The sequence below is a fragment of the Metopolophium dirhodum genome, chromosome 4, assembly GCF_019925205.1.
Source record: "Metopolophium dirhodum isolate CAU chromosome 4, ASM1992520v1, whole genome shotgun sequence".
Taxonomy (NCBI): domain Eukaryota; kingdom Metazoa; phylum Arthropoda; class Insecta; order Hemiptera; family Aphididae; genus Metopolophium; species Metopolophium dirhodum.
The window spans coordinates 265,831-289,470 of record NC_083563.1 but is presented as its reverse complement, the minus strand read 5'-3'; the positions used below and the strand labels follow the sequence as shown (position 1 = coordinate 289,470).

General features: G+C 31.5%; 3 protein-coding genes across 5 annotated transcripts in view; 2 read left to right on the top strand and 1 right to left on the bottom strand.

Annotated features, from left to right (window-relative positions):
* The window catches only part of LOC132942416 (neurobeachin-like protein 1), a 136,798-nt gene that overhangs the window by 54,783 nt on the left and 58,375 nt on the right, over window positions 1–23,640 (top strand). The window lies entirely within an intron of this gene.
* On the bottom strand, window positions 4,115–7,018 carry LOC132942425 (larval cuticle protein A3A-like). The gene is made up of 2 exons (XM_061010771.1): window positions 6,875–7,018; window positions 4,115–5,150 (listed from the first exon to the last, which is right to left on the bottom strand). Exons 1-2 carry the CDS (start codon window positions 7,001–7,003, stop codon window positions 4,617–4,619), a joined length of 663 nt encoding a protein of 220 aa, XP_060866754.1. The 5' UTR covers window positions 7,004–7,018; the 3' UTR covers window positions 4,115–4,616.
* Window positions 20,987–23,377, top strand: LOC132942428 (cuticle protein 7-like). Its single transcript, XM_061010781.1, has 2 exons — window positions 20,987–21,636; window positions 22,591–23,377. Exons 1-2 carry the CDS (start codon window positions 21,625–21,627, stop codon window positions 23,110–23,112), a joined length of 534 nt encoding a protein of 177 aa, XP_060866764.1. The 5' UTR covers window positions 20,987–21,624; the 3' UTR covers window positions 23,113–23,377.

The window sequence follows — 23,640 nt, the reverse complement described above, 5'->3', positions numbered from 1 at the left end:
AATCAACAGTTGTATTACCGATTTAAACATATTTTTTTTACGGCGTTCTTTATATGCAATAATTTGCATGGAAATAATTTAAAATTTATTGTGATATAAAACGCCTTTTAATTGTTAAATACGATTTAATATGCTCCATTTTCATTTTATATAGATATAATTTTTTTAATTTTCAATAAAAAATATAATTATTTGCATTATAAATAAAAATTAAAACATATTATTTATAAATTATAATTCAATTAAAACGATCCGGGTTCCCCAGCACTTTGTGGTATTATTTACTTAAATTCACTGCAGTCAATTTGTATAGTCTCCATTTTATAATTTGTAAATAATTTATTAATTTCTGTATGAACAATTATTGATTCGAATAATTAATAATAGAGGGACGGGGATGGAGTGGCCGAGCGGACTAAGGCGTCGGCTGCGATGCAGATGCAGCCGACCCGAGTTCAATACCTCGGTCGCGGGTGGCATTTTTCTTCGGGCAAGTCACGGTGTCCGGAGAACAAGTGCCGCCATCCCCCACCCGGACTTGGCAGATACCTACAGGTGCCCAAATTAAAATCTCTGCCAAAACAAACACACACGTGTAAACTAATCTACAGTACCCTCCACTACAGTACCACAGGCTAATGATCTAGTAGTCGAAGCCTTAACCCTAAAAAAAAAAAAAAAAATAATAATAATTAAATTAATTACCTGAATTGAATGCTCTTGTTAAAAATATTAATTAATAGAATAGATTGTCCAACCATATTGAAAAATTCTATTTTAAAATAAACATTAATAAAACTCGTAATAATGATACATTCCTTATCCTTTATACCTAAAATAAAATCAATTATTCACTATAATTATCTCCTGTAATAACTTTTATATCAGCCGTTAATTCAGCTGGTTTTGACTTATTTTCTTTTAATTTTATCGATATAAAATCAATATGTATGGTCTAACAATATTCTATACCTATCTCTTATTAATTATTATTATGTGTTATGTTTTTCTCTGTGCCTATGTATAATTTATTTCCTTATGTTAGCTTTAACTTAATAATTAATTTTCTTTGTATACTAAATCTACTATCTACATGATATTCACGACTATATGTATGTGTACTCTTAATTTTTTATACAAGTAGAATTTATTTCTGTACAAATAAATAAATAATTATATTAGCTATTTTTATTTTTGATATATAAATATTCATTTTTATAATTGAACCATCATTGTTTAGTATTTAATATTCATTCTTATAAGTTTTGCTTAACTGTTATCAATTTAAATAATATTTTATTTTGCTTACACTTATTAATTTTATATTTTTATTCTCCGAATTATTATATTCATTTAGATTTTTTAGATTTTTAGGCGTTTTCCTCCTAAAAAATACATAAATATTTAAGTGTATTTATATTGCATACACTAAACGCCGTTTTTTCTAAAAGATCTTCGAATTAATTGTACATAATATATTTTTGCACTGCAAATATTTTATTTTAATGTACAAATTAGTTGTGGAATAAGTCAAAACACAGGCAATGTAAAATTTGTCTTACTTGGGAGGCTATGTTTAGGATTAAATTCAAATGAGAATTATCATAGAAAATCAGAATGCACTTATTTGATAACCTTATAGCTTATGTGATTCGAACTAACTCAATACAAAAAATTCTATATGAATTAAAAACTAAAGGTGTTGTGGTTAGCAAGTGATAAAATTGCATCTGGTATAATCTGGTATGGCATGACCAAGTCAAATAGATAGATAGTTAACATTTATAATTTTAATATTTTATATAAATACGTATAAACACATTTTTAACAATATAATTAGTACAATTTATTATATAGAATTGGTTTTTTTACATTTTTACAAAGTTCTTTATAAACCATTATTGCTTATTTAGTCTTTGTTAGTAGTATCTATCAAAAAGTTTTTTTATTTACTTTAAGGTGGTTGTACTTTGCTTATGATCGTTTTATCTATTTATTTATTGTGTTATGGAAGTAGGTTCTTTTTATTATTTTATAATTCTCTCATTGATTAAATATTTAAATAATACAAACGTATTATATGCGTGTTAACCGGTAATTATTTAAATTTTATTTTTTCTCTCGCTAATTAAATATATGGGTATTGATGTTAATCATTAAAAATATCAAACGTCATTATCTATAAGAATAATATTAAACACGTATGCAAATAGCAAAAAAATATAAAATTTGGCGTTACGTGAAAAGTTTAGGTATTTCGTCATTATAATAATAATGAATAAATAATTTAAATTTCGTGTAATAATTATTAATTAATTATACTATAGTGATTTTTGGCGTGGCTGTGACGGCAGGTTCGTTTAAACTCTAAAGGTCTGTTTGATAAATGAGTAGAAATTACTATTTGATTGCCATATTACCAATAAAATATAATATTATAGTTTAAATTCAAGTTGAATATTATTTCCTATTAAATCACACAAAATATAATTAGGTACTTATCCTTCTTGTCAAATCCTTTTCAGTATTTTAATATATAAACATAACATCAGAGATAAGTTTGAGGAATCAGATGTACTTTATTGTTTCTTTATCAACACTTCGGTGAACCTAAGGTATCTTAATCTAGATTAGATACCTAGTGTTGTTATTTTTATTTTTTAAAAACTGAAATGTCTATATTTATGTCCTTATTAAAGTAAGTACAAAAATTGTTTAATTGCTTATTTTATTATAAACAATTAATAATCTTAATGAATTTGTTTTTCTTTTATTGATATAATATACACAATCTGTTCCTAATTACAAGCGCGGATCCAAGGGGGGGGGGGCATTTTTCCTATTATATCTATTTATTTTTGTTTTTATCAGACTTAGGCTGAAATTTTATTTAAGATGAACATTTTTATAATAATATTTATTAAAACTAGAATATTGTCATAGTATACAAGTAACACAATTATTGTACAAAAAAAAATGTTTGATGTTGCCTATTTGAAATTCTGAGCAGTTCGATGGTCGATAAATGTATATATTGTATATGTATATTGGTTTTAAAAATATCATTTTTTATCCGTCATCATTTATTACCTTTTATAGCATTAAAAATACTTAGATCGTCAACTTCGAGGATTGTTATTGCTTAATTGGTGGAAAAACAGATCTAGTTATACAGTTATACCTACCTAACTAATTTCCAAGATAATCAGGAAACTAAAAAAAAATTATGTCAAAACGAGATCTAATATTTACCCAATACCAGCTTGGGTCCAACATCGATTTTGTTATTTTGTTATAATTTAAATATAAAGAACTACTGATAGGTACTTGAAATTGTCATCAATTGCACTAGCATTTTCTAGATAAGTTATGACTTTCAAAATATTTTGGCTATTTTATGAGCAATTCATAGGAATTATAAATCTTAGAATTTTTGTATTTTAATTTTTTAATTTTAATTATTTTTTTTTACTTATGTTGATAAATTTTTATTGTTTTAATTGATTACATTTTTATGAGACAAGTGTCAACAATTTTAAAATTTAAATTTAGGTCCCTCATAAGTTTTATATACAGCACTAAAAAATAATGCCTTGAATTAAATGCGCAATATTCTTCAAGAAGTTATATAGATAAAATATTTCAGTTTTTCTGTCGCATACATTTCACGCTACTTGCCTTCTCTCGTTGTCTGTTTATTAACGTTGCTTATATAGGCAGTTTTGCCTATCACCTTTTCCATATTATACATGAAATGTGGACATGTGGTGTAATTAAGTTGCCCTAATCCATAAACAATCCAATAATATTAAGTCTGTCGACTAGATCCTCATCATTCTTTATGTAATATCTTCGCCCTCCAAACACCATCTTGTAGTTGTTTCACGTATACACAACTCGCTCCTCTATTTTACTCAACGCGTGTTTGGTGGAAAAGGGTCCTTTATAATATTATAATACACTGGTCCTTGAAATGATTTTTTTCATAATCTCGTTCGTTTTCTTGTGTATGTATTTTTTTTAGGAGCGGTGTTCTTTTATATGATTTGATATTTGATTGTATTTATTGTTTTGGTCATATATAGCCCATTTTGTTGACAAAAAAAAAACATAATGAATAGACACAAATATTTATACAGAAAATTACTATATTATATGTTAACAAAATATAAATAGTAACGCACGACAGTATAATACAACTGTAGTCCGTCTAATGTTTATGAATATTATATAGAAACAACAAGAGAAACTAAGTAAGCAGGTAGGTAGGATGTCGGTACTGTTGCATTATATAGAAAATAATATAAAAATTATAATAATAATATGTATGAAACTAAAAAAATAAGTTTAAGACCTTATAATAAATGTATATATATATATTATAATTTATAGTATATGCGTTTGTGTCGTAAATAGGACAAAAACAAAAAAAAAATAAAAGTTTCCATTCGAATATCGCAATTAATTTATATCTTCAACGGCGGAGTGTCTGCACACGTTGCCGTGATGATGGTTCACTGGCGAGTGTTGGCGGTATACCTGTAGGATAATAGTGCAGTGTGTAATCTGGTTCAGTGGGTCTCTGTGGTGGTGCGGTGGTGGTCACGTGAACCCGGTCAGTGGTAAGCCGGGTACGTGTGGTACGGCGACGGTGCGTACGCCTTGACGGCTGGGTAAATTGGCGCATAAGCGTTGACGGCCGCCGGGTAGACGGCTGGCGCGGGCGCGTACGACTTGACCGGGTAAGCGGCGCGGGCGGGCGCGGCTCCGTAGCCCTTGGCCAGCGGTTCCTTGGTGACGACCGCGTTGAAACCGTTGTGCGGGTCCGCGGTGTAGTCGACCGTCCTCCTGGTGCCGTCAGGGTCCACCAGGCTGTACGACCCGTGCACTACGTCACCGTGCCTGCTCTCGTGCTGGCTCTTCGAGTCCCCCGTCAGCTGATCGTGCACGTCGTACGCGTACGAGTACGACGGGTTCGGGTCGTAGTCCGCGTCGTACGACTTGGGAGCCGCCGCCGCGTAGTACGGAGCCGGAGCGTATAGGGCGGGCGAGTACGGGGCGGCCTCGTAGGGGTAGGCCGCGTAGGGGGCGGCCGTGTACACGGGGGAACCGTGTGCCACCGCTGCCAGGACCGATGTCAATACTGCGAACTGAACAAAATGAAATTAGGAATAAATAATTAGAAATCAACATCATAGCAGGACTTTGCACCCGAATATAAAACTGTCGTGGTTAACCTGAGGTTTTATCATTTTTCATTAGAAATATATTGTCACTTAGATAATAATATAGACACACTATTTTATCTCTTTTTTTTAATGCATTTTTGCGTTTAGTTCGATTTTGTAGTTAGTATTTTATAATTATTATACCCCTAGTTATTATGATGTTTTAACTTTTAAATTAAATCAACTGTTTTTGGCCTAGCAAATTATTAGATATCTAAATATTTAAATCGATATTTTGTAATTTTAATCATAGTTAACAGCCTCGTATATCAAGTATATATAGTAATATTTTACGAGTTGAAATAATATTCCAAGAAATATCTTATACAAATTATGATAGGTATTTGATTTTAGAATTAACTTATCCCTCAACTTCTATTAACTCAATTAACGGTTATAAATCACCCTAATGTAGGTATTTTTTTATTTTTTATTCTGTTCTTGATCACTTGCATTTAACCAGCAACCGAAACCCAAATAAATAATTCAAATGCAAAGGGCTGAGCTTAAAAGAGTTTGTAAAAAAAAAAAAACTAGATATTAGGGTCATTATATGCTATAAAATCTGGTAAGATTAGTCAGTCGGTGCCACTTGGTGGTAATGTCACGTGTTATTATATATCAATAGATATAAGTGTTTCAGTACTTTAATATTATTTATCATTATTATTATTCGGTACCAATCTAAACCGATCATTTATACATTTTTCAAATTCTAGGTCTTATCCCGAATTAAAACTTTAAATAAAAAATGTCGTTCGTATTTATTACTTAAAGTGGCATGTTACATGATATTTTTTCTCTGCAAGGAAAATTAAGGAATCATAGATATGTTTTGGGGTATGGTACAGAGGAAAAATATCAAGTAACATGCTACACTGTGTTAGGAATTTTATTTATTATTTGTATTTTTTTATTGTTGATTTGGGCTTCTATTATGACAATAAACAAAACGTTACAAAAACTGGCATGGCAAAAAACGGTTTTTTCAAAAAAAAGTTGTAAAAAACATAATATCTATATTAAAAAAAATCATATTTTTGTATTGTATACTGTTGATAGACATAACCAACCGCCTGCCTATAGTGATATCCACTTTTTATTATGTCTATAGCGAACTATAAATCATTGAAATCAGTATACAATTTTAAAACTACAATTTTTGGCGCAGATTTGAAGATAAAGATCTAGTTTGTATATTTCATATTAATAGAATATTATTTATTTTATATGAAATCGTCTTTGTGGAACCTCTCTGCAGTATTTGATGTGTGAGCTCGATACCCATAATAGCACAGTCATCTGAGAAAATTTGTTCGTAATCGCGTAAATACAGTCCGCTACCAAATTAATTAAAAAAATAATAAACGAATATTCCACGATCCAACTCGTGAACCGCTCTGAGGGCGAATTTGCCGTATAGCAATAACCATGTACATAATTTATTATGATGCGATATTTTGTTATAATGTTATAATTACACTGAACTATCCTAATTTTTAAGGACAAATAACTGTGAATTCGAGTCGGTGCGGCGTCGGACTCGAGAAAAGCTTATATATATAGGTACGTCGTCTGAAGTGTAATCGTGCGCTTGTACCTATTTACATAATGTATATATTATATAACTAGGTATGTGTACTTACCCTGAAAGCCATAATGATCGTTGAGTGTAGTGGTTTGCGATTAGGAATTATAAATATTAAAATATACGAACAACGCGTGTTCCGTGAGTGATGGCTCTGGAGTCCGGACGGGTGTGATGCTGGATCCATAGATGGGTGGTCTTTTTATACACTCTAAAATCGCCGGGAACCTTCCGAGACCACTCCCTGACGTTATCGCGCGCGCGCCGATGGGGGGAAAAATCATAGCTGGCCCCCCGGGGGCCTACGGCAACGACGACGATGTCTCCGTAACATTGTAATAGTAATAATAATAACAAAAATATTATTACGTATATTAAATGACGGAAAATGGGCGGCGGTCCTTATAATATGTATTGCATTATTTCACGACCTTTCACACCAAGGCGGTGCGCAGACGACCGTGGCCTCCTCTTTAGGCGCGATGTATGGCGTATTGAAGGTATATTATATTTTGTTCTATACAAAGTCAGCCGTCCGCACTCATCCCCCCGAGTAGGTTTTCTTTCCTATTCTATGTTGTCTTGTCATATTGTTGTTGTTTTTATCATGGATTTTTCCGGCGTGCGCCTTCGGAAATAATTATAATGGGATATGAAATATTATTATTTGCATTGTATCGTAAATAATATCGTCCGACGTTCTTGCACAGAGGACATCCTGACCGATAGAAACGCCACCACATTTTCTGATGGGTTTTTATGTCACGCGCCTAGACTAATCCGATAGTCTGCAGGTTTAATAATCAATAAAATAATACATATATATGAAAATTAAACATTTTAATACTATACGCGTAATCGTATTACCAACGCCATTATATACGGTACAAGTGAATTGCAACGTAGAGGAACTTTGACGCTGCCACATCAGCTTACATATTTGTATCTAACCTACAATCGAGGTGAGTTGGGTGTACCAACCATGTTAGGTGAAAAACACGCGCAGTCGATCAAATTGCAATCCCTTACACTTTTATTTTGTTTCTAACATATTTTTTTTTATCGGATATATAATATATTTATTTCTCTCCCCGAAATTAAACCTTGCAATAATCGCCGTACCCATATACTATCCTGGACCCATTTTGTCGTAAACATATCACGGCGATATCATTAAAACAACAATAATATATATTTTTACGATATTTTAATTATTATACAATTTATAAGCATTTTTAAATTGTAATAAATTACACGCTCATAACTTTCATAAAAATTAGAATATCATAAAATAGCTAATTTTGGGACACAGATAATGTTCTTAACTTATAGTTTGAGGATATGTGAATTCACTTTAATATTAAAAGTATTGACACAGGGTTGGTTCTACTAAACATAAATCCGGTATGTTTCGCGTGGATCAGAGGGAGAAACAAATAGTGTGCTAACTGTTACGATCCTTTTAATATAATAGTCAACTATTAACTATTACTATTTACAATATCATTGATGTATAATTTTTGGTATACTCGTATAATTTTTTTACATTTATTATTTATTACGTACAATATGTTTTAAGTTAACAATATAAGTGTAAGTAAAGTTTGATGGGAAGACATGATTGGTGACTTGTTGAAGAGGTTTTCCACTTATTGGTGGAAACTAGTTATCATATAGTAAAGTTTATGTTTCAAAACATATAGTTAGGCTAGTTTTTAATATATTATAATACATTATAATAAAAATATATGATTATATTTTAGATTCTGAGTGAAACGATAAATGCATTGATTTTACAATGATGTGTTTTTTTTTATTTTTTTTTAAGTTTATTTTTTTTTATTCTTGTCTACACGATAAGTAGTCGAAATAATGCTTCGGTATCTTGTTCGATGGGAAAGTGAATATTGTCGGTGCATTGGGGAGCTCAAAATTTAAAACTCCCAATAGTTTTCAAAGGCGCCAGAAAAAAACAACATAAATATTAATATAAATATCAATAAAATATTATTTGTTGGGTAAAAAAGCGTGAAAATTTAATGCAAGGCTTCTATATATTGTAACAATAGCAGTTAAAAAATATTCAAAATACATAGGCACAATTTTTTTTTATAAGCATTTAAAGTTCGAATTTTGACAAAATCTATCAAATTAAAAATTTAATAATTATTTCGTAGTAAAAAATGTATAAAATGTACAACTTTTATAGTTAAGGATTTAAAATTTAAAACAAGGTTCCACGTAAACAGGTAAATATATAAATTACTTTATTCACAATAATATCATCAAATATACATAGTGAAATCATAGGCTGACTGACCATTTTCGCTTAGAATCGTTTTTCTCATACAATGATATTATATCATTGAATTCAAATTTAACACCATCCATTACAGTGACCCACTTGTAACCTACTGAACAGCAGAGCGACATCCACTTACCCACTTTTTTTTTATGTTTGAACTCTCAGCGTATTTTTGTTTTTCACGCAACTTGCGTGCGTAAACACTCGTGAATTATAATATTATACCAACAAAATAAATTGCCTATTGTAATTCTAGGTCCGTTTGTTAGATTTGTGCACGGAAATGCGATGTTTGTAGTAGACTACCTACCTACTTCTTTTAATAATTCGTCGAGTTTATTCATAATTGTATTATTCTTGTAAATATTATCTAACTCAACAACCACTGGTAGATTCCTACCACTTACCCACGGTCGAATTTTAAAACGTAAAATAGTTGATTCCTATTCTATTTTCCGAGTCACTATTTTGATCCATGAAAAATAAAGAAATTCTCGAACACAGTTTAATAATTTTTCCTTTATTAAATTCAAGATTTTGACAAATGGTTTTTTTTTTAAATATTGTATAACATAGGTTTTTTTTTATAAGATAGTGCGTTACAGTATCTTACATGCATTCATCGTGTGTCACGATTTATGAAGCACGGAAAGCTTTATACCATAAATATATAAACAGACTTCGTTGTTGGCTTGGTAATAAATAATATTTGATATACCTAGACATTTTTATTTAAAATCTGTGATTACAGACACGAGTATATTATATTATAGTGAGTGCTATCTACGTATTAATTTTGGTTGAAATAGTCTATAGTTATGTAAATGTACCTACGTAGTTGTACATTTTACCACATCATTGTTTTAATTAATCTACATATATTTTTTTTTATTTCACTTCAGTTATTTACATCTACTTAAGGTCAGCTGAACCGTTATTATATTTATCAATTAATTACACTCAAAATGGAAAATATAAACAACTTTTTTCTGTGCTGCTATCCCCCACCCGGACATGACAGATACCTACGGGTGCCAAATAAAAAATCTGCCAAACCAAAACACACGTGTTTACTAACCTACAGTTCCTCCCCTACAAACAAAAACAAATAGCTAATGACCATAGTTGCCGGATTTGGTGATCAATAAAAAAAAAAAAAACTACATTAAATAAACAGAATGTTTCTCTATTTTATATAGGTACCTAATATATTTAATAATGCAGGTACATAAATAATATTTTCCTCTAAAAAAATCGGGTTTACATGTCTCGTTAATCTCTCATCAAATCAATATGGATGAAAATGTTGAGCCATATTATAAACGTTTATAAAGTTGAAGTTGGAAAACGCCAATATTATTTTACGTTTGGGGTAACTCATGCTAGCTTATAGATACCAGCTGAGATTTAATCTACAGATTTCGACTGAATCTGACTGAATCGATAATAATTGTATGAGGTGAAGTATATTATACTACATGGACGTTTATAATATTTTGAAAGCATATATTTTATATATCAGGTATATATAACGTAGGATTATTTTCCAACAAGAAACTAAATTAATGTTTACGTACCTATATAACAACAATACCGCCATGTAGTACAATGGTCGTCTACTCTTATAACGTCGACTGTCGAGGACATGATAATATCTTATAATATGTGTACCGTTGTTATTTTTGGACAGAGCAAAAAATAAATATAAAATCTCAAACGACTATCCTCGATATTATATTATATTATATTATACGCGTCATCAATAAGTATTATTATTTATTACTATGTCGAGTACCTATCTATGTGGTGCGGTGGAATGTATCTCGTGATTATATTGCAACACGTGCGTTTAAATCCATAATATGGCATAATAGGTATATATATACCTATTATGCCATATTAATGTATAACAATAATAATAATAATAATATGTGGTGACCTTTTCCGTTGTCCGAATCGCATATACTAATATAATAATATATATTATATACGTGTACAATATAAAAAAAATAATAATAATAATAATAAATAATAATTATAGACATTTTCGATTCCCGTGCACAATATGGGATATAATAACGATTATTATACTAATATTATTATTATTTTATTATTGTATACAACTCGGGGACGCGTTATATTATACATTATAGATCGTGGAGCGTGATCTCTGCAGCAGCTCCAGTCGCGATGTTTCACGTATACCATTATACCTAGGTACCTATTTTATAATATTATGTATTTATATATCGATATCGTCTTTATATGCGGGTGGTGCGTTAAAAACATCGGCGTTCACGATTGGCCCTGAACCGGACACAAATGCGTTGCTGTTGTGAAATACGATCTGCGGCAGCACGCGTTTCCGTGCAGACACCGGACCGGCAGACTCGCACGCGGATCGACGTAAGAATAGCTAGATTACTGCTGCAAAAAAAAAACTAACCCTTTCAACTACAACGACGTACGCTTCTTGCTCTTTGACACTTTTTTTTTGCGCATGGACGAGAATCGCAAATATAGCTATGTTATAATATATTATAGCCGATCGACGAAGAAACGCATAATAACTATATATAAGTGCCACCTAACACCTTGTATTATATTGTTGTATAATATACAATACTAGCTGATCCCGCTGGCACTTCGTTTCCGCTTAAATGTACCAATTCTATATGACTCAAACTTTATTCAATTCGTCATTTAATATTCGGTGTATGGTGTATGGTGTTCAAAATTTATCTTAACTTTTCTGTTGCTCGGAATAAAAGTTCTGATTCGCAGCAGTATATCATCAGGTAGGCAATCTACCTGTGGTAGATCGCGGACCCCGTGCTGTTTGTACGTAAGTGTATGATTTAACTCTAAAGTATCAAAATTGTACCAAGTTTGTCATTTTTTCTTAATTCCACCTACGGAGGATTAATATAATCAATTAATACAAAAGCCTAACGCAACCGTACTAAAATCCGATGAATAAAAAAAAACAAATTTAACACTTTTTAAATTAGCCTATCTTCTTCCCCGAGGTCTAATCTACATCACACGAACATTCATTTTTATCTATACTAATATATAAAATGATAGCGTTTGTTTGTATGTTCGGGATAAACTTCGAAACTACTGAACCGATTTCAAAAATTCTTTCACCAATTAGAAAGCCACATTCTTTGTGAGTGTCAGAGGCTAATTTAAAAAGGGAATTGATCATCCCCGGTAGGTGCTCAAACAGGAATTTTGAAATTTACGATAGAATTTTTGTTTTTAATGGTTACTATGGGATTATATACATAGATAAAAATAATTGTATAGACGTTGTTGTTGTTTTTGGCCATGTCGCCAGGTGTGCACTTAAGAGGCCATAACTCCGGAACCACTTATCCCACAGCGTACAAACTTCACAGAAACCATTTACATATCAATCTTAGTATGTCCTGAAATTTTCATCAAAATCGGTTTGGTGGATCTTGAGTTATAAAATTTATTCAAAATGTACACTTATTTATATATATATAGATTACGTACATCATCCATCTGCTGACACTATTTTGATTTTAGAATATATACGATTAAAAGGTTTCGTTATAATATAAATACAATTTTCCAAATAACATTGGTACATGGGAGGGTAGTGTAGTGGTGTTAAAAATCTCCCCCCTCTCTTTGCTCTTTGTCGCTGTATAAAAATGTGAAAACTGATATAAAATATTAATTTATTTTGTATGAAATATATACAGGATGTCCCGCGAGGATTTACCCATTGGCCATTGCGATTCATCCTGAGATAATAAATATATCATAAATCTGTTTATTTTTATTAGACTCGAAGACACAAGGACTGCACATATTTTATTTTTTATTTAATTATTTTAGGTAAATAAGTTAAAAAAATAATTTTTTTATTTTTGAAACAATTGAAGATAGCCGTCTTATAGAGTTTATTTTTGTGAAAATTTTAATTTTTCTACATTTTATTTTCATTAATCTCATGAATTTTTATTTTTTCTTATTTTTTAGGTAAAACGGCAAAAAACTGGTTTTTGTCTGGCCGGCTAGTCCCCCTCTACGGCTAATGGGTATATCCTCACTGGACAACCTGTATATATGTTAAGGCTAATGATGTAATTTAGGTGATAACGTAAATGTCTAGCCTATATCATTAATGTTTATATATAGGCTAGGCACTAACAGTCAATAATATACAATAGGAAATGTCGATAAAATCAAATATTTTGTTAAATCATTTACAAATATGATCAGGAAAATTCCTTAATATCAGATGGAAAATGTTGATAATTTTGTTTAGCATTTAAATTGGATTTTACCGCGGTTAAAAATTAAAATTACACTATTACAGTGCACAGAAAAATCGGTCGATTATATTATATTAGGTATAGGTACTACAATGCCGTTATGCTGCAATGTGCTAGTATGCGTGCGTGTGCACAACTATTATAACAGTCCGCTATCGCGATTTGGACGGCTATATTTTACTGGTATTTATAATCAATGTTAGTACTTTACAATCATCGACTTATTATCACCGACTCCGAAAGAATGTCATTGTTAGCAGGTATACTGATCAGTTTTATGGATAAATTAGATTTTACACCGCATTTCCTTTTTTAATTCATCATGTAAATCCAATATGTATTTAATTACAGTATACTGTCATTACAGTTGAATTTGATCGGAAATACCATTAGTGACTAGTAATTTTAACGTTAATTCCTTAGTTTACGTCTTTGACAGTAACATATAGTATAATATATTATATATATAAATAATTTGTTTTAGTATAACCCCTTTCCCTAATTCCCCTATATTGGAAATATCTGTGTACGCAATTGCAAGTGGGTAGAACTGTTGTAGCCTGTAGGTATAGGACCCCTCATATTATACTACTCTCAAAATAAGTATGAACGTTTTACTTATTGTTTTAACAAACTTAGTTAGATTACAGTTTCATTAAACGTTTATAATTTTTATAGAATTGTAACCATTGACAGACGTTATAAGACGTCCGTGGATAAAATATTAGTTGGCGGGGTAGAGTGAGTTCACGATGCATTGTAATTTCAAAATAATTGTTTGACTGTGGACGGAAAATCTTAAAATCTATACACAACCAGCGACGGTTATACAACGTAAAAACAGTGTAGCAGCTGATGGAAAACATATTATTACATCGTCTCCATAAAAATTCAGTTTAGTACGACCCCGAAATATAAACAGACGTCAGTGGCGCTAATTTCTCAGAACCACAGTGCGACCTTCTAATAAAGTTATGAATGTTGATCGACAAAATTATGTGCACCTTTTGTACGTTATTACACGCGTAGGAGTGTGGTTGTCGAGATACCAAACTAATAATTTACTCAGTACAAACACGCGGCTGTACATTCTTCACGTACGATGAGCACAGCGGTCGAGGGCGTCTATATCGTAAGACCACTGTCCGATCTAGGCCCAACTAAATTTAATCAAACTGGTGGATTTTATTCTAGGTTACGTATACGCTCAGTTGAGTACCTACGCCGCCGAAATCGCGTAAAAACAAATTATTATTATATTTTTATAATATTATACCTATAGATTAGATATTAAATAAAACCCATAAAAAATAATATGGTAGTGGCGAACTTTGACCACGGGGGGGTTATATAATATTATGTATATAAAACAATAATCGATATATGTCATCGAATCGTCTTCGATAGATATCCATTAAAAATGTATAGTATATTTAAATGTTTCAAATAAATGTTTTGATCTACCTATTTATGATCAATCTCATTCAAAGTATTTACTCATTTTACCCACGTATGAAATAGCATGTAGGTAATTCTATTTTGATGACAGATGATTTTTACATATAATCTAAAATATTGTTAGAGTCCTATCACTCTTTTCTTGAATGTTTGCATAAGTTATAATTTTTAACTAAATACCTATATAATCCTTTTTATAAAATAATATCAATACAAAAAATATTATTGATAAAAAAAAAAATAATAAAATCTATAAATGACGGTTGCAAATGCGCTTGTGTAACAAAAAAAAAATCAATGTCTCTTAACATATTATTTTAATCATCTGTACCTAATATTTATGTATACGAAAAAGTAGTATTGCAGTTTGTACGCGTTTCACGTTCTGCGGAGAAATGTGTATTTTCTATTGCATAAAATTCGCGTTTAACCTGCGCACGTCATCGAAGGATTATAACGCTGATTGAGACCGTCGTTTTCAAATACGGTGTTAGTATTGACCGGAATATTATTTACGCCAAGTTTGGTAAACTTGTGAGGTAACACGGTCAATGGTGTTAACGCTTTGGAGGTATTCGTGTCGAGATCACACGTTGTTGTTGTTGTTGTTGTTATTATTATTACAACTAATCCGTGGAAGATGAACGGTGTTCATCCAACACCTGTACCTATTATATTATTATAGATTGATATTGATAATATAACCCTATAAATTAAATTATTTTCATCAACATGTTTATGTTCACGTGGTAATTCATTAACTAACCAACTTTCTTTGTGGGGGATTTTTTTTAATTACTATTATTTAGATTTTTATAGTTACTTAGAATTGAATAAATATAAAACGTATAATTTATTAGGTCTATAATTTCATATTTTCATTGAACTTGTAACACACGAGGTCTAATCATTGTCTATTCTCACTAAGCGTGTATGTTCTCTAAATTCTTAAATTAGTTTTTTAGAATCATTCGTATACATAATATAATATTGTATGTATTATAATATCAGGGACACCCGAGAGACCACAAAATATTTTTTTTATTTATTTAGTTTTCGGTCCCATAGTCTTTCGTAATAATTATATTATATATTATGATATTGCGTTCTACTGCACAGTACCTATGGGCTGGATACTATTATACTTTTCACACCTTCGCTATTAGGTGTACAAGCAAGCGTGTAGATTGTTTTTCTTGCATACGAATAAATCTGTTCATATCATCTACTGAACGTGTTCTACCATTTACGCAATTTAAATCTTAATCAATATAATATAATATTATCTGTTATTTTCATTTCAGGTAAGTCATTGAGAATATTGCATTATGCGTGTCTGGATACACGGCACCACGTATACATGACCGCGGCCCCCGAGACAGGTTCGATTGCGCAACACAATGTGTTGGTTTTTTTTTTGTTGGTTTATGACTTTTGAGGTTTTATACTGAAAAGTCTTTGATTCCGTAGACTGCAGTGGGTACGCCTCCAAAAGGCAATCAAAACCAGGTAAAACATAGTAATTTTATAATATATAAGCAGGCTTATGTTAATATACGAGTACATATTATATACCTAGTGTTAAAGCTAATAAATAATATGCATGCATAAATGACTATATAGCTGTACCACGTGTATATGTACACAGCAGCTGTATTATAATTCGAATAATAATAATTATTATAGTACCTTCATATTATTATATTAGTATAGTATTATATACGTACGATATTTGAACAAACATTGAGAGTCTCGGTTCGATAATAACACAATATGGGTAATACGTTGAGGCCTACAATACGACCGGAGAAAAAATAAACACAGGCGTTGGAGCGCAGAGCCGCACTGTGCAATTACGACGCTGAAATTGCCTCTCTCTCACTCTGTCTTTTTTTCTCACAAATGTTCTCATAACACACATAATCACTATTATATATCGTGTTGATTGCATTTTTATGAATCCCGCACGTAATCACTCGGTTATAGTCGACTAATTAAGATACTTAGGCCGACCCTATAAATGGAATTGGGGAGAAACCGGCGGTGGGATAACGAGTTGGTCCAGTTCATCGGTACCGCCGTATATACTTAACCGCGTACCACACCCTGGAAAAATATATTTCTTCACGTCCCAGGACATGATGTCTCGAACTTACTATAAACAAAATAATATGTAGTTAGTTTTCATAATAATATACTACCAACTTATTTTGTTGGTATAGCCATTACTTATTATAATATTACTATTCAATATAATATAAGTAGGTGTATATTTATAGTTTTTAAATTGTAATATCGAGGTGTTACAATTCTATGATGTACTTAATCACCGTTGTTTAAAATATATAACGAAATATTTGCTTTAAGGCCTGTATTATAAGCTTACGAGAGTGAACGTGTACCAATGGTTCAATATGTATTATTTGCTATTAGCAAATCCTTATAGTTGTTATCATAGGTAATGAAAAGTATTTCATTGAATCATGATAAGCACTTAAGCAGTACTGAATCACGCCGATTCAGCATAACCGATCACAATAGCAGTCCTTAAGCTCCGTTTATTAGATTGGAGCATTTGTATTATGCAGTTTATTATAACATTGCATAATACAACAATAATAAACCTGTTATAGGTACCTCTGCTCTGGATAAATCCAGGTGTATGATATCGCCTTATTTATATTCCGATCGTATTGTAGATGAGAACAAAACGTGACTATTATATACATTGGTTTGAAAATTGCCAATTATATACGCAGAATTGTGGTTCCTCTCCCTTATTTGAAAATATATTTTATTTTCATGTATATGTTACCGTCAATGATGTAAATTAGGTAATAACGTAAATGCCTAGCCATTATCATATATTCCTAACATTGGTAGACGATATCGTCAATGTCTAGGCATTAACTGACAACATAGGCAAGTTTGTAAAATTCAAATATTTTGTTAACACATTTACAACTATGACAATAGGAAATTACTTAAATTTCTAATACTGATAGACACTGTTGATAATTTTGTTTAAAGACATATTTAAATTGGGTCAGAAATTTAATAACGCACATAAGAAGAATTTAAACTTAATATTACATTATTAAAATAAATAAATTGAATAATTTATTTTCACAATTTGATATATCCTAAAAGTTAAAACTTTGAAAGTACTATAATAGGTATGCGTGTGTACAAAAAATTATAATTAAATTAATATATAATTATTAATCAATTATTATAACATATAAGAAATCGCGATTTATATTGTAAACCTACTATGTAGATGATATATGTATCCGATAGACGGATATTTTTCACTTAAACTGTAGTAGTAAAAAGTATTTTATTTTTACTTGTTAGTACCGATTATTGATAAATCGACTTTACTACGCAAGGCCATTTCTAATTATTAAAATTTACTAATACATTATTTTTAATTTATAAATGCACCAATACCTGAAAATAATGGACAGTAGCTTTATTTTCTAGTCAATATCGTATACCGTTTAATTTGATCGGAAATATCATTATTGACACATATAATATTATCCGTGGTTGTAATTAGTAACAATTAAACCAGATAACTAAAATACAGTGGACAATTTGTATTATTGTATCATTCTATGAAAATACTATGTTTGTTGTAGAACAGAAAAACTTCTTTTTGAGGTTTTAATAATACGAACTAATTTATGGTCGCCAGAAAATAATAGCATACCACACGAGTCGAATACCATTAATGAACAAGTTAAATAACTAATAAGAGCTCTACAATGTGTGACCTTTGAGGCACCATTGTTATATAAAATTAAATTCTCGAGCAAAAATGCATATAGGTAGTCAAAATATTTTATAGCTTGAAAGCTTCCCATTTGATATACAAGAGATATGTTATCTAATCATCATGAATGAATTGTGTTATGAAAACCTGTAAGGTTTAGTTTTGTGTACATTTTAATCCACACAGCATTTGGGAAATTATAATATTTTGTGAATATTTTGGAGTGCTTGAATAATGAATATTTTACTAATTATATTGTATAAATATTTTATTCTCATGATAACAAAATATTGGACTACACGATTGCACAAATATGTTGACTTAATATTTTCATAATGTTTCCATGAAAATGTTTTTTGAAAAAATATGATAAAAACGTTCTGTCAATGTTTTTTACAAAATATTTTTCAAATGTTAACTTCTTTGCAAAAAAATATAAATAAAATATTTCCTTATTATTTACGCAACTTTTTCAAATATTTTGATAATAATATTGTTTTTCTGAAAATATTTATACCATAGTTGGGAAATATTAAAATGCTGTGTGGGAAATATATCTACACACTAATTGTTATTATTAATATAATACAATAATAACATTGGTATGTACGCACAAGAATTAAATCATCGCTCATGAACTCCAGGATTGTGTTGATACCAGGACATATAAATACGTCATACGAATATACTATATAATATACCGATGGCTAGTTTAATTATTCAGCTCATATAATAATTGATAATCATCAAATAATTTTTCTACGTGTAAAATTAAAATAACGCAGAACTATAAAGATAATATAATAAAGATTATGATGATTCTTTGAAGATATAATGAATCCAAATATCCAATATTTAATTAGAGTAACAAAAATAAAATGAAAAAAAAATCCGTGCGGGAACATGCTTTTACACGACAATTACCTGTACCCGTACCCGAATCATAATTCATTAATTTCCAAAAATGCAGTATAGCATCAACATTTTTTAAAAATATTTTAGGTAGGTACCATATTATATATGAAATGCTTGAGTTGAGTGCGTACCTATCTCAATAATGAGTGAAATGTAAAAACTAATAAGTATGACGTGTATTCACATTGGATTTTCGCTTTTTTGTATCTTTTTAATATTTTTAAACAGATATTGTAACAATGTGTGTTATATTAAATTATCAAGTATTTTGACCCGATGAATAAAAGTATATTGACATTTATAGAAAAAAAACTAAAAAAAATTAAAATTTAAGATGTCCGCAACAACCCAAAACAAGTTAAAATTTTATCAAGTATAGAAAATTATAAAATAAACTTAATATGGTGTAAATTTAAAGTATCTATACGGTTATTCGTTTTTGAATTACAACAAAATAAGAAATTGGCTCCATGCAAAATCGAGTAAATATGCAATGTTGTTAAAAATTGTGCTTCAAACGCTAATATAACATTTTAATTTGATTTTCCGGTAGACATTTTTTTTTTTGATGAAGATACATAAACTTATAATGAATTTTGTATATTAAATTTTTAATGCTTAGATGTAAAAGAAAAATTTGTATGAATTTCTAACTTAAAATAATTTGCAAATTTTCGTATAATTTTTACGAATTTTGTTAAAAGTCAAACTTCAGAAGCTCATAAAAAATTATTGTGGATTTACGCTCAACTTTTTTTTCAAGGAATCTTGTATTACATTTTCAAGTTTTTTGAACTGGCAAAAATTTTTTTATTGACAATAATTTAAAAAAAAACTAATAACAATCGAACATTTCTTATGCCTGGCTCAGCGTGAATCAAAATATTTTTTATATTATTTTATTGCTGCATAGAAAATGGTACCTAATATAAACATTTAATGTAAATTTCATATTTCTACGGTATTTTTTTAAGAGTTACACCAAAAACCAAATTTGATTTTGCGTAAAAATTCCCGTTTTTCCTTAATATTTTTGGGGGGTTTTCAAATTTCTTGAAAACTTGTTTTTAATTTTTACCTCCGCAATGCACCGACTAGATTCACTTTTCCACCGTAAAAGATACTAATCGAAGGATACTAATCGATACTCGATAAAAATCGAAGCATTATTTCGACTACTTATCGTGTACACTGACACAAAAAACGATAAGCATATAAATAAAAAAACACACATCATTGAAAAATGAATACATTCATCGCTCCGCGTAGAATCTAAAATCAATATATGTACTTATACCAACCTATTTTATTTCTCTGCCACGTCGTTGTCCGTCTATAGTTCCAAACTTCCAATACGTTCTTTAGTTATCTATCAAAGTACAAGATTACATAGATTATATAATACCATTAAGTATAATCCGTATAAATAAAATATCTGTGTGCGTAAACATATAAAAAACGAAATTATTGCGTGTGGGGATCTTCGCATAGTATTATTATTTATTACACACTTGTCTTAAATTTGACTGTATACAAACATAATGTAGGGCGCGAACTGTAGTACAATAATAAACGTCATATATCCCGACTGCAGCAATTATCGTAATCAACCTGCAGCAGGTTAGGTGCCTATAAACCTAATAACAGCGTAAATACGTCCGAGATGAGGTAAAGAAAAAATTAAAAAATAAGATCATAGAAAAAAAAAACACCATTACTATTAGTGGTTATGGCCATTTCGGTCGGTTTACGCTCATATTATGGACAGAGGCGTTCATATCTGTCGCAAACTGGAAATACATATTATATACCTGTTTAATGGAATCGCGCAAAACTGTCGCAAACATCATCACCCATTATCGGGGGCATAATGTGCGCACGTGTAATATTTCTGTATAAAAGCGTCGCGTGACAGCGGTTTGTCATATTCACTCGTCAACCGTCGTCGCAAATAATAAGTGTTCAGTTATCTGTTCGTGCAGTTTATATCGCAGCCAGTCGCTTTTACGCAGAGTCCAGAGCAACTAAAGAAATCAACAATGTTCGCCAAAGTAAGTGCATTTTGTACATTGTTAATATTGTTAGTGTTATTATATAGTTATATACGCCGATTATTAAGTTGTATCGCAGGACAAAATATAGAACAACCCGAACATAATAATATTATAGGTATCACCTAAGAATAATATAGGCAAACAATTGATCGGATTCGTTAAAACGTTCTGCAGGTCCAATACTACTAAGCGTTTCGACTAGGACAAGTATGTGTTACCACGTTATTTGGTTTTTTTTCTTAAATTTCGTGTAATTGCTTTTACTATGCAGTTGCAGTAGCCACAAGACCTATATGGGTACACCTCTGTATAGGTATCCGACCTAACCTAGAAGCCAAGACAGCTTTTTTCGTCACTTTAGCGTGAGTGCGTAAAATATTATTTAGTCATCACAAAATTATTCATGAAACGATTGAGTAATTACCCGAGTTTTGGATATAATATAACATCTTTCCTATAATAACGTTGAGTGGTTACAATAATTGAAAAAAACCGCAAAATGTGCAGTGTAAATGCACAAATATCATAAGTATATCATACTTAACAACTCGGGACGCACTCTGTATACAGAATTAATTCGCACTGCAGTTTTTTTAAGTTATCCGTGTAACAATAATGACGATATTAATATTATTATTAATTAACCCGTGGCAACTTAGGCCATTGGGTGATTTTTAACTGTGGGGAGGGTACTGTAGGTTTAAACACGTGTGTTTGTTAGTTTGGCAGAATTTTCTAGTGGGTACTTGTAGGTATCTGCCATGATTGGAGGGGGGGATGGTGGCGTCTCTCTCCAGACACTGTGACTGTTTGAAGAGAAGTGCCACACGTGACCGGGTTTTGAACCGGCGACGGTGCGCGTCGCAACCGACACCTTAGTCCGCTCGGCCACTCCGTCCCCCGATATTAATATTATAATACATACGTGTTGTTTATATCTTTGCACAACAGGTAGCAGTTTGCTTCGCTTGCGTGGCCGTATTCGCCGCCCAGGCCCAATACTACCCCGCTGCCTCTTACCCTTCCGCTGCCGTGGTGCACGCCGCCCCTGTTGCTTACCCCGCTTATCCGGCGGCCTCCTACCAACCGGTAAACCCGAACCCGGCGTACGCGTACAAGTACGGCGTGTCCGACCCGGCCACCGGTGACTACAAGACTGCCGAGGAGAGCCTGTCCAACGGTGTGGTACAGGGACAGTACAGTCTGGCTGAACCTGACGGCACAGTCAGGACCGTGTCGTACACTGCCGACGACGTCAACGGTTTCGTAGCCCAGGTCACCAAGGGCGCCAAAGTCATCGCCCCCGCTGCCCCAGTGTACGCGGCCCCGGCTCCGGTGTACTCCTCCCCGGTTTACTCCGCCCCGGCACCAGTTTACGCGGCAGCACCCGCCCCGGTGTACGCGCCCGCCGCCCACGCCCCGGTGTACGCTCCCGCCGTTTCGTACCCGTTCCCGTACAAACGTCAAGCGTAAATAAACGCGACCACTACGCTGCTTTAAAAATGCATCATCATCATCATCGTCATCATCATTATTATTATTATTATTAATATCATGTGTGTAATGCTGCTGCAGGGAAGACCTCCTTCTTCGTATATTATATTGTCTTATCTGTATTCGTTTTATCTTTTTATTTTTGTGTAATATTTAGTTTCCTACTTGTAATATTATTGTATAATGTATTATTGTTATGACCACGTTGAAAAATGCAACAATAATAAATAATATATTATAAATATGTATTGTTTTATCGTATATTAGTGACATATTATTTTGTACCTGTCTATATAATCTTTTCTCCCGAGCTCCCAATGCCGTGTGATTTTCGCCAAATCCGCATTAACTCCATACCTATGTTTTGTAAGTTTCCGATGTCTTCGGTCAAACTGAAAAATATAAATCTAGGTACGTTTCGTCGAAAACAGATCGAAGTATGTTTTGCAGTTAGTATTATACCTATACCATATTTGTATTCATTGATGTCATGTTATGTATTTTGAC

Coding starts and splice junctions, on each gene's coding strand:
- LOC132942425 (XM_061010771.1), bottom strand. CDS start 7,003: ATGGATCCAGCATCACACCCGTCCGGACTCCAGAGCCATCACTCACGG. Junction 5,151..6,874: donor CGATCATTATGGCTTTCAGG/GTAAGTACACAT, acceptor CATTTTGTTCAG/TTCGCAGTATTGACATCGGT.